At 41.6% G+C, this 12,764-nt stretch overlaps 1 protein-coding gene across 5 annotated transcripts in view; it reads left to right on the top strand.

Moving 5' to 3' along the window:
• NBEA (neurobeachin) overlaps positions 1–12,764 on the top strand; it is a 740,071-nt gene that overhangs the window by 600,573 nt on the left and 126,734 nt on the right. For all 5 annotated transcript variants that reach the window (XM_066236595.1, XM_066236597.1, XM_066236598.1 and 2 more), the window contains one exon: positions 5,947–6,059. In XM_066236595.1, coding sequence (XP_066092692.1) covers positions 5,947–6,059 — 113 coding nt within the window. The remainder of the gene's footprint in view (positions 1–5,946; positions 6,060–12,764) is intronic.

Here is a 12,764-nt window from a genome sequence, read left to right on the forward strand (position 1 = left end):
AAATGTAAAGTATTCTAAAACATTTAAAAACAATGCAAAGGACAAATAAGTTCCCAGAAGTGCCAGAAAATGACAGGTATGACTCTGGAAATTCTTCACTTTGTTGGTTAACTTAGTGAACAGTACTCCTTTTCATTTCACAAAGGCATTCAGTCAGATATTAAAGTAGTCGTGCTAATTCATAGCTGAAATTCAGGAATGCAAAATCGCCAAGTTCCATTTACTCATTCTGTTCAACCATGTGCTTCTTAAGCGCACAGTGTGTTTTTAATTCAAATCAAAAGCATATATTGACTGTTGGTGCTGCAAGGCTTTTTATGTGGACATTTTATTTAATGTAACCGAGTAAGTACATTTATTTATAGTGTATTGTGTTTATTAGAATTAAGGATCTATAAGCTTTAGTAATTTAAAAATTACTAAAATGTCCTTAGTATTTATTTTCAACAAACCTTCAAAACCCTATGAGAAGTGAACTGGAGGAAGCACAGGAGTGGTGGTCGCCGTGCGCTGGGTGCCCGTCCGTCAGTCTGGGTTCTACTCCAGAGACGAGCTTTCCAACCTTTCTGTTTTTCCAGAAGTACCTTTATATCTTTTTCGTTATTTGAAAATAATTTATCTTAAAAGGCTAATGTCTTCTAATATGGTCTCTATTTTTATGCTATTTGTATTTTTATGGTACATTAAAGTATTGAGTAAATGTAATTTGAGTTTTATTTATTTTGACAGTTTTCCCTTAATATATAAATTATCAAACTTCATCAGAAAATTTAAAAACAATATGGTATCTAATTTTCAGCCATTAATTTATGTATATAATAATATAAACATGTTATAAAGAATATCACCATTATTCTATAAAAAATATTCTCATAAATATTGGAAGATGTGGGGCAGCTGTGTTAGGCTTGCTTGCTGGTTTACCAGCTGCAAGCCCTTTGCCTGATTAGTGTGTGAGCACGTGGCAGCACCACGTGAGTGTGGCCTATATAAGTCTATGGGTGCTTGCCCTCAGGGAGATTGTAGATGTGTGGATTTCCTGCCTGCCCCTGTGAGGGGCCATTTTGCTGTCTGTTTGCCTGGGAAGCAGTTTCTTCTGCCTGTGTGCTTGTCCACCATTGTGAGACTTTTTTAAATGGAATGGCCCAACGCTTTCCAGCTCTGCAGTTTCTCTACCATCTGCCCTAATCCAATGCGGACCTACCTGGCCTCGGCCACTGGTGTTAAATCTGGCGTAGTGGGCAGGGTTCAGAGCAGGTTGGTATGGAGCCGCTGACATCCTTGAGGGGTGGAATAGAGAGGAGTGGCTGTTCCCAGTGGCTCCCTGGTGAGGACTATGGGCTGGGTGTTTTTACAATCCTACGAGAAGAAACCAAGAGCTTTTTGTGAGAAGCTGAGCGAGGTCGAAAGCTCCAGCATGAGCTGCATACTGAGCGCCAACGGTGCCTGGAACTGGAGCGGTCTCTGGACAAAGAGTTTTACAGGTTCATGGGTTGCAATTTGCCCTGGAAGCTGAATATTGGTAGCAATGGCTGTTGGAGAAACAACTGTGGGTTCAGGAGCTCGAGAGTCGGGTTCAGGCCAAGAGCCGGCAGCCACAGGAGCTGAAGTGGGTGCAGAAGATGGAGCTGCATTTCTGCCAGCAGAGTGGCTCTGAGTCAGCGGGAACAGGTATTTCTGACTTCTCCTCTTCTGAGGGGGATAATTGGATTGCAACTGCCATCCACAGACTCAGAGCCTGGCTGGTGTTCCCCGAGAAGGTAAAATCCCAGCAGCAAAGAGTCCCTCAGGAGCAACCACAGCCTCCTCCCCAGGTGGTGGAGCACTCTGTGGTCCAGCCCTATACCCAGGCAGAGCTGATGGAGCTGGGGATGAAATTCGGGCAGAAACCCACTGAGCCCCTGGCACCCTGCATGATGTTGGTGGATGTAGGAGTGGATAGCACCATGGTCTCTGGAACAGAGATGGACCGAAAGGCTGTGAGGGCTGCTGCCCCCCCCCCCCCCCCACACACACACACACTAGTAAGAGAAACGGGCCTGTGAAAGTTACCTGAACACAGATATAGGTAGGTTTTATTGCGGCCGGGGCAGATAGGGAGAAATTAGATGGCAAACCTAATAAGGTCTTTTTGGAGCTTTGGCAGCAGCTTGCGTCAGAACAGAGGTTCCAGCTTCTGAAAAAGCGGGGGAAGCGGGTGGCTCCGGCATCTGCCAGGAAAATGGCTGGTGTTCAGGTTGCAGGATCTCCAGACCCGTTGTCCCAGGTGGAATAGGGGAAGGGTGAGGGACCCATCCAGCAGAGGTGGGTGGGGCCAGAGGCCCATGTGAAATTGACAATGCACTGGTCCCCTTCTAATGTGCAGCAGGTGCTTTTGTTTACAGCAGTGGCTAAGAGAACTATTAAGGTGACACAGGCCTTGAATGTGTTTGACCCACCAGGCCCTGTGACCTTGTTGTGGGGTTGGATCAGGCTTGTGGTTAATGGACAGCACACTATGGAAAGGTGCTGAGGTCCGTTAATAAAGAGCTGTACGGCCAGTTGCCTGTAATGGACCTTTACCTTGGTGATCTGCACAGACAGCGGGGCTGTGTATCATGGACTGACTCTTGGGCTGTGACCAGAGGGCAGCACCAGCTCCCTTGATGGATGGACACATCGCTCGTGGACAGTTATGAGAGACCCTGATGGGGGTAGGGGCCCGTAGCACCTGTGGAGGCCCTCCTGCACTGGTTCTCATCCAGTTGCAGAGGTGTACTACGGACACTGTATGGTTTCCATGGACACAGCCCTGGACTATACAGGCCATCCTACCTACCATGGGGTAGGGGGTTAGAGGTGGGCCTCCAGGTGACATCCTGGGCAAAGTGCTCAGGGAGACACTGTGAAGGGCACCTTTGTAATTATTGTGTAACTTTTGCTGTTGCTGTAGTCTGTTTCCTGTCATGTAGATGGTGAAGAGAGCGACTCTAAAGGGGTGGAATGTGGAGCAGCTGTGTTAGGCTTGCTCGCTGGTTTACTGGCTGCAAGCCCTTTGCCTGATTAGTGTGTGAGCACATGGCAGTGCCATGTGTGTGTGGCCTATATACGGCTATGGGTGCTTGCGCTCAAGGGCACTGCAGATGCGAGGATTGCCTGCCCGCCACTGGGAGGGGCCATTTTGCTGTTTGTTTGCCTGAGAGACTGTTTTCCCTCCCTGTGTGCTTGTCCACTATTGTGAAACTTTATTAAACGAAATGGCCCAACCCTTTCTGGCTCTGCAGTTCTTCTACCATCCTGAATCCAATGTGAACCTGCCTGGCCTCGGCCACCGACATTACAGGAGACCTATTTTTTTGTTAAAATCTACAGATTTTTACGTGGTAGCCAAGAAAATGGTGGGGCATTAAATATGCCATGGGCCTATATAGGATTCAGAAATAGCTCTGTCTTGCCAATCTGTTTTCTCTGTGTATATATATATATATACACACACACACACACACGTGGAGAAAAACTACTGAGGTAATCGGGTGTCCTAGGTTACCATATAAATGCAATATCAATAATAAATTTAAATACTGAGAATGTTACATTTTGTAATCTACAATGATACTGTCTTAGCAGAACATTTTTGTGTACAAAAGCCTTTAATAAAGGATCCAAGCCTGACTAGGCAGTGGTGCAGTGGATAGAGCATCGGACTGGGAGGCGGAGGACCCAGGTTCAAAATCGCGGAGTCGCCAGCTTGAGCACAGGCTCATCTGGTCTGAGCGAGGCTCACCAGCTTGAGCCCGAAGTCACTGGCTTGAGCAAGAGGTCACTTGGTCTGCCGTACCTCACCCCCCCATCAAGGCACATATGAGAAAGCAATCAATGAACAAATAAGGAGCTGCAACAAAGAATTGATGCTTCTTATCTCTCTCCCTTCCTGTCTGTCTGTCCCTAACTGGCCTTCTATCTGTCACATACACAAACAAAGGATCTAAATTCTTGTGTACTCTCATTCATATTATTTTCACAACAGATGTAGACGTAGAGCAGGTATATCACTGGCTGAACTATCCAGCGCTGACATTTCCTTCTAGCTTAACACACACATTCCCAGTGTAGTTCGGTGTCAGTGTACATGCTTTCGTGCACTCTCATCCTCCAAAGACACTGTCCTGTAGTTTTCCTTCTTCCTTTGGCCTGTGCTTGTTCTTCTGTTAAAATCTGGTTCATTCTTACATATGTGTACTATATTTATTGCTTCAAAAATCATGTATCTGGTAAACAGTATGTGCCAATAAGCAGAGATTTACACACAGAACCCCAGACCTACATTCATGACTTTACAGACAGGTGAGGAGGCAGAGAGGTCAGCAGAGACGCATGTTGTCCCTAACATGTCTGTCTGCACGGGGGGAAACACGGACTTGCTTTCACCTCCTTCCAGGAGGTGCGAGATGGAAGCAACACCCTGCTCTCTGTCAACTACCTGCATACACGACACAAACATACTCACATTTACATATTCAAAGCAATATTTACTCTTGTTGTAACATTCAGATTCATAAACAGTCACCCAATAAGTGTTTACTAAATAAATGAATGAATTTGATTTATGTTTACAATAGCAGATTTTGTTCTTCCTCAGAGTGGAGCTTGTTTTCCCTATTTTACAGTCACATTCATAGTTGCGTTAAGAGTAGGTATCATTTGATCTCAATACTTGATGAGGAACAAGATAATTATGCATATCTCTGTTATTGTGATGTTGTCTGTTGTGTGTGCACTAAGGCACACTAGATAAATTCATATCACTAAACGCCAGGGAAGTAGTTACAGTATATGAACTTGAATGGAAATTTAGAAAGTTGTCTGCTCATGATCAGGTTATTATGCACTTTTACAAAATATAATCCTGACAAAAGTTTTCTTTGGAGTCTGGTTTTTTAATAGCAATTCTTTTATTTTCATCTGGTCATGTGTGATCCCAGGACGGGTCTGTGAGAGTGAGCCACTGCTGTGCTCCTGGTAGGCTCTCCTCTGTGCTTCAGTGTGCCTCTTGAAACTCGATCAAAACAACCCGCACCACCACAACGGCGCAGTCACCCTAAGGTGCAGCAGCAGCTCTTCAGTAAAGTGAAACAGTGTAGCACAAAAAGAAAACTGAACTTAAAGGAGTGAAAGAAAGCATATGGCATCCCCCTCTCTACTTTTTCAGACTGACTTCAGAGTACTTCTGCAAATTCTCTACATTGATTCTTTTCAAATTGTTTATTGGGGTGACTTTGGTTAATATAATTATATAGGTTTCAAGTGTACATTTCTACAATATATGATCTGTATACCTACATTGTTTCTTGACAAAAGCTCAATATCCTATTCTGTATACTAGGAATGTAATTTTTAAATATATACTCATTATAGGAGGATACCCTCACACGCGGGGGTGCAGGTCAGCAGGGTAACTGACTCCTCCACGGTCACTTTCAGGATCCCTGACCAAAAGAGCTGTACATCCACCGTGGCAATGTTACCTTCAGAATAGTCAGAGGAAGAGAGATGAGCATTGGGCACCCACATGGCCAGTCTCAGCGGGCCAAACCTAGAAGAGACACAGGTCACATCTGCTCACCTTCTGCCGATTAGTGCGAATTCCCATGGCCACAGCTACTAGTAATGGGGGCTGAGAAATGTAGTGTGGCCCAGGGAGAAGAGAAATCAATCATGATAAACAATAGCCTCTATACAAGCTTATATTATAAAAAAGTAATTGTTGTTACTCATTGATTATCATGGAGTGAATTCACTTGAAACACATTGTTATAAGTGCTTTTGATTAAATGAAGACACTGTTCAAAGAATAAAAGAGTTACTTTTCTTCTGAAATTCAATAGGTATCTTATCTATTATAAGAACAGGAATGATTTCATAACCAATTGGTGTATACAGATTATCATCTCTCTTTTTCTTCACTAGGACGAACGTATAATGATCTGAACCAATACCCTGTGTTTCCATGGGTTTTAACAAACTATGAATCTGAAGAATTAGACTTGACTCTTCCAGGAAACTTCAGGGATCTATCAAAGGTAACTTTTAAATATATGAAAGTCAATTTTCTTCATAAGGCTATAGTTGAAAATCATCTCTACTCAAGTATACCTGTGTATTTAATGTTTGTAAGAAAGTAAACCTGGTTGTCCTCTTTTGTAGTGAGAACCTAAATCTCAACCATTTTTAGCACAAGAACTAAGCTATAAGAAGATAAATTAGTACTAGTGTTCACAAAACGTAATAGGTATTTGAGAAAGAGCACATGTAGGGAGAAGTTGCTCAGACATCTCCAGTTTGAAAGGTCAAATTAAGAAACCTGAAATTAGTACAAAATAGAATAGATCATTTCTGTGATACGTTCCTTAGGTGATAAAACATGTTATCTTGACCATAACACACACACAGATGTACACTGTAGGAGACCTTAATAATGAAAAGAGGTTGGGCATAACAGTTTATCAAGAGTCTGATAAGATTTGGCCCCAAAACTGAAAAGAAAAAAAATACAAAATGGGGGATATGAACGAAAAGCGAGATTTTGTTTAGTTCACCCCATTTTCCAGAGGAAATGTAAGTGTAGTACCAGACTCTCTGAAATGCAGTGAAAGACTGGGAGCCAAACCCAACAAGCTTCTCTGTCGGCTGAGATGGTATCAGAGCCAGACCCTGACGTTTGTACACCTCAGCCAGGTGAAGCCTCCACCCATTCACTCTGAGTTTCTCCCTTTTCTGCCATCTTGGTTGTTGGGTTTAGCACTTCAGAGTAGTTTAAAAGACCTGAGTGTATATTTTTGGTTTGGGTGCTGGTAGTGGTGGGGGAGGGGAGGAGCTCGTGGACAAGAGGAGCGTAAACCCCGTGGGACAGGCGAACATGTGTTAAAACCAACTTAAAATTACCCTGCAGGTGGTTTTCAACTCAGCACACCTTCTCTTGCCTCGTTTCTCTCCTTTGAAAACTAGACTTACCTAAGTCAAAGTTCCATGTTCCACTACTTACTGGCGATGGGAACCGAAACTACCTCCTATTAGCCTCAGTTTCCCGCTTGTATTATGAGAATGATGATACTCTCCTCCCTCATGGAATTGTAAAGATCAGATGATGTGGATGGTAAAGTAACATCATATTTGGCATTCAGAGGCACTTCATGAGTATTAGCTATTATTACTACACATAGACTACTTCTTAGCCTGTTTGTGAAGGCTACATACTGATTTTTATATATCCTTATCTGTCGTTGACTCTCTAGTTCTTTCATTTTATGTGAATTTTTTATTCAATCTTAGTTGCTAGCTCAATGCTGATTTTAATCATTTTAGGTACTAAAAGAACCTCACAGATCAGTTAGCCAGCATCTTACTGAGAGTTACAAGAAGGTTAAAAAAATAATAATGCTATCCATTGAATTCCAGTTTGGCTATGAATACAGTAATTTTTTCAATGTAATTGAACTGAACAAAAATCTTTAACCATTTACCGTGTGCAGATAATTAATCAGACCTGGGTAGACACACACATTGTAACTCATGGGGCCTTTCCTCCAGAGAAAATCTAGTTATAGATCATCTAAATAACATCATTCTCTGCAAAATTAGATGATAAGCTGCTATATGATATAGAGAGAACATGAGAGCCAATGAACAGAGTGGTTAGGAGCAAGAACTCCAGAGCACGACTGCCTGGGCACAAATCCCAGTTCTGCCATTGATTGGCTTTGGGGCCTTAGACAAGGTTACTTCATTTCTCTTTGCCTCAGTTTCTTCACCTGTACAATGGAGACAGTAATATTAAGGCTGCTGTGGGGTTGGATGGTTAATAAGTGTAAAGAACTTAGAATAGGGCTGGCACACAGCATTGATTAATACTACAATATCTGTGAAGGAAATGTAGTGAATCATTGATATAAGCCATATACATTGGGTTCTTTCAAGTAATGATAACTATATGCTGTTACTTCCTTATTGAAATTAGGATGTTTTTGCCTAACCTGTGGTGGCGCAGTGGATAAAGCGTCGACCTGGAAATGCTGAGGTCGCTGGTTCGAAACCCTGGGCTTGCCTGGTCAAGGCACATATGGGAGTTGATGCTTCCAGCTCCTCCCCCACTTCTCTGTCTCTTCTCTCTCTCTCTCTGTCTCTCTGTCTCTCTCTCTCTCTGTCTCTCCCTCTCCTCTCTAAAATGAATAAATAAATTTTAAAAAAAAGAAACAAAGAGAGGTGAAAAAAAAAAAAGAAATTAGGATGTTTGAATGGTAAGCACTTTTGACATGTCTTGTTGAGGTTGAGGTGTAACTTTGGGTGTAAAATAAAACAAAACTAACTCATCAGATTTAAAGGTAGCCCTGGCTGGATAGCTTATTGATTAGAGCATTGTCCTGATACACAAAGGTTGCCATTTTGATTCCCAGTCGGGAGACATACAGAAATGGATGACTGTTTCTCTCTCTCTCTCTCTCTCTCTCTTTCACACACCCTTCCTCTCTCTAAAATAAAATAAAATAAATTTTAATAAAAATAAAAACTAAAAATTTAAAGGTAGGTTTCCAAGCAGCATTATACATAATATTAAAACCTTATAAGCTATTACTATGGCTACCTTAGATTAGTTTTACAATAAGGAAGGAGGTCTTTTTTTCTTTAAAATCAACTGGGATATTGTGATGAAGGAAGTTTATAGAGCAAGGTGCCTTTTTCCCTCCATTTATTGATTCATTCTTTCAGTAATGGAGTCAGCAAATATTTGCCACACACGCTCTAGGTGTCAGGGACTGTACTGGGTGGACGGGGGTCCAGGAGTTAATACCATAGACATCATGTCAGTCTTCTTGGAGAGAGTCTAGTCCAAGGCTGGGATCAAAACTCAGAGAATGACCTGAACTCTGTGAGGCCAGCGTTCATGACAATAAGTATAAAGGGGACTGTTCCGAAAAAGAGATCACATGTTCAACTCCTCTAAGATATAGATCTCAAATGTTCTTGAAACCCTAGCCTCGCCAAAGAAAATAAGACCTTCATTATGATTAATATGGCTTATAGAAGATCCATGGTAAAATGTTTGCTAGTAATTACAGATTTTTGGCCTATGTAGAAAATATGACATAAATTAAATGAGGAAGTCACTTTCTATACTAACTAGAATATATAAACATTCCTCAAGTTGTTAAACCTTATCTCTTTCATCTGTATTCCTTTGGCTTTACTTCTCCCTTTGTGACGTGCATGTGCTCTCCTAATTTTCTATAGCGTTAAGTAGGCAGAAGAGGTGAGCAGACTGAGCCTACATAAGTCAGGCAGCTTAAATGCTTATAACTATGTTCGTGCAAACCTGGAGTCCTTCATGTTGTGAGCATTTGAGCCCATGAGCTCTTTATATATAGCATTTTCTTCCAGTTCTACCATGTTCCATACTTTAGCAATTTGTTCTTTACATTCTGTCTACTGAATGATAGGAAAATGCTAGCAAATTAAAGCCTCTTGATATGTTAATAAATTACTCTCGCATTGTTCCCATGCTCCATTGCATTTCTTAATAGGAACTTCTTACAAATGGGCTAGAAACACAAGACTATCCTGTATAAAAATTATTAATAAACAACAGTTTAATGTATGAAAATATATCATATCATATGCCTAATGGGAAAATGACATTTGAAGTATAATTATATAATTGGAAGGAAAACTACTAATAATGCAATATTTTTGCAGTGAAGAGATGAGCACCAAGAGGCTCATGAAATTCTTGTAGTTATAATTAATACTACAAATGTAAATTTTAATAGAGTTTGTTAATCTTTAAAAAGATCAAGGAAGAATTGGAATATTTGAATGATATTATTAACCAGAAGCATTCTGAAAGATCTCTAATAACAAAAGAAGTTGTTTCTAAACAGAGACCCAAGTAAAATGCTTAGCAGTCAGTGATCCTAGAATTTGTTTCAGTGAACAACAGATGAGTTTTTTATTTTTTACCTCATAGAAAGCAAAGATGCTATGAAATGAGTGATTGAAAATTTCTTTCTCTGCACCCCACATAACACTGGCTTCATGAAATCCAATGTTGTATCAGTTAGGGCTTTTGAATACAAGCTTTGGACAATTCAGCTTTAGTTAGTTTGAACAATGCATCAGTGGTGTTGGTTCTTACTAGTTCTTAGAACTGAAAAATTCAAAAGAACATTTGATTTTCAGCTAGATTTTTTCCAGGGTTGCAGACAATGCCACTGAGGACCTGGTCCTTTCTGTTGCTCTGCTCTGCCTTCCCCACTGTGGGCTGCACACTCACCCTCTCCTACGTGGCCTCCAGCTGTTCCAAGTACTCTCTTTATTAGCAAAATGGCTGCAACAGTTCCAGACCTCACATCATATTATCTTAAGGAAGAGAGAGCATTTTACCATGTAGCTCTCATAGAAAGACAGAAAAAACTTTTCTTTCCCAGAAATCCCAGAATCTGTCACTGATGTTTCTTAGGAAGGATAAAATACATCATTTCCCATGGTTAGAGCTACAGGAGGAACCTGGGTCAAGGAATACACTGTCTAAGAATGCCGGGATAAGAGTGGACCAGAGGAGATTTGGATTCCTCTTTCCTAAAGCAAGTAGATTTGGTGATCAGCAAACAACTCCCTATTTTAAAGTGTCAAATACAATGGATCTGAGAGTTTATTCTTTACAATTTCTATAACCTAGAAATTAGCAAATTTCACATTTCTATACACATAACTACATAACTACTATGTAAAAGGAGCTTTTCCAGGTGATGCTAAGAGGACATGAAAGTATAGTCCTGAATCTCAGGGAATATTTATTGGTTATGGGGGGGTAGAACAATAGGCAGTAGGTTGCTTATTATATATGGAATTATAATATATGACCATTAAATGATGAATTTACCACAAAGCTAATGAAGCTGGAGCTCCAAAGCCCCTCCAGTTTCAGATCTCTTTCTTATCCATTCCTCCTAATTTTTTGTTCATAGTTTATATGTTCATTTTCATAAAGAGCCCATCTCCTACAAATTGCTTTACACTCACCAAATTTGGATCCCCGCTCAGTACAAAGGAAGGAGCTCTCTCCCTCTCTTGAGTAAACCTAGATGGCTTCATTTAAGAGGCAATGAGAAGGGTGCATAATGGTTTTAAACATCTAAGAACACCTGGTTATATTGTGTCCCATATCTGATCTAGGTCCATAATTCAGCTTTCAAATGCATGTCTTACCTGACCTGTGGTGGCGCAGTGGATAAAGCATCAACCTGGAAATGCTGAGGTCGCCGATTCGAAACCCTGGGCTTGCCTGGTCAAGGCACATGTGATGCTTCCAGCTCCTCCCCCTCTTCTCTCTCTCTGTCTCTCCTCTCTGTCTCTCCCTCTCCTCTCTAAAATGAATAAAAAAATAAAATGCATGTCTTGCATAGTTCCCAAGCAACATTCTGGTGATATTGACAAAACAATGGTTTTCTATTTCTTTTTTTTTTTTTTTCATTTTTCCGAAGCTGGAAATGGGGAGGCAGTCAGACAGACTCCCACATGCGCCTGACCAGGATCCACCTGGCATGCCCACCAGGGGGCGATGCTCTGCCCCTCTGGGGCATTGCTCTGTTGCATCCAGAGCCATTCTAGCACCTGAGGCAGAGGCCACAGAGCCATCCCCAGCGCCCAGGCCATCTTTGCTCCAATGGAGCCTCAGCTGCGGGAGGGGAAGAGAGAGACAGAGAGGAAGGAGAGGGGGAGGGGTGGAGAAGCAGATGGGCACCTCTCCTGTGTGCCCTGGCCGGGAATCGAACCCGGGACTCCTGCACGCCAGGCTGACGCTCTACCACTGAGCCAACCGGCCAAGGCCTCTATTTCATTTTTAAGTAGCATTGAATATATAACAAAAGCATCTTGGAAAAATAACAATGTTTTCATAAGATTGTGCAGACAAGAACCAAAACTGAGAAACATAGTAAATAAGAAGATCTCAGCACCAGACATGGTTTTGCCAGGGCTTTGATGATGTAGGTGGCATAACGACAGGACTTAGAATGGCTTTCTTGCTCTTGCCAAAGCTCATGCTACCGCCAGTTCCCATTTACACTATGCTTACTGTATGGTGGGAAAGGATAATTCTGGAATTACAAACCTTTTTAGTTTTCTTTGTATCTGAACTAAAATTGAGAGTTAATAAAATGAGGACAACAGTGGTGATTGCTGGTGGAAAGGAGTGGGGAGAGGTGGCGGAGAGGACAGGTGGGACAAATTGTGATGGATGGTGACTTGACTTGGGGGGAGGGGTGAACATACAATCCAGTTTATAGATGATGTGTTGTAGAATTGCACACCTGAAACTTCTATACTTTTGTTAGCCAGTGTCCCCCCAGTAAATTTTAGAAAAATGAAAAAAGAAGAAATTGAGAGATAGTCAGTGGAACATGTTCACGTACAGTTCTGATTCTACTGCACCATCTTAGACGTGTCTCCCGAACTCCCTGCGCCCTGTCCCTGCTCTCTAAAGTGAGCACACAGTATTGACACACGAGGCTGCTGGAAGAGTGCAGTGCACTAAACGTAGTAGAGACCTGGCTGAGAGCCACCACACAAAGTTCTGTACTTGTCAGCTGAGGGCTGACTGTCTTTGGTATGATTTCTTAAATCTAGTAAGAGATTATTTGATTCAGTTATTCTAATAAACTGAAAAGCAATACTTTAAATAAATATAAAATCATTTCTTCATGTAATAAATTTTTTCATCTCTTTAAATTTTC

The sequence above is a fragment of the Saccopteryx bilineata genome, chromosome 6 (assembly GCF_036850765.1).
Source record: "Saccopteryx bilineata isolate mSacBil1 chromosome 6, mSacBil1_pri_phased_curated, whole genome shotgun sequence".
Lineage (NCBI taxonomy): Eukaryota > Metazoa > Chordata > Mammalia > Chiroptera > Emballonuridae > Saccopteryx > Saccopteryx bilineata.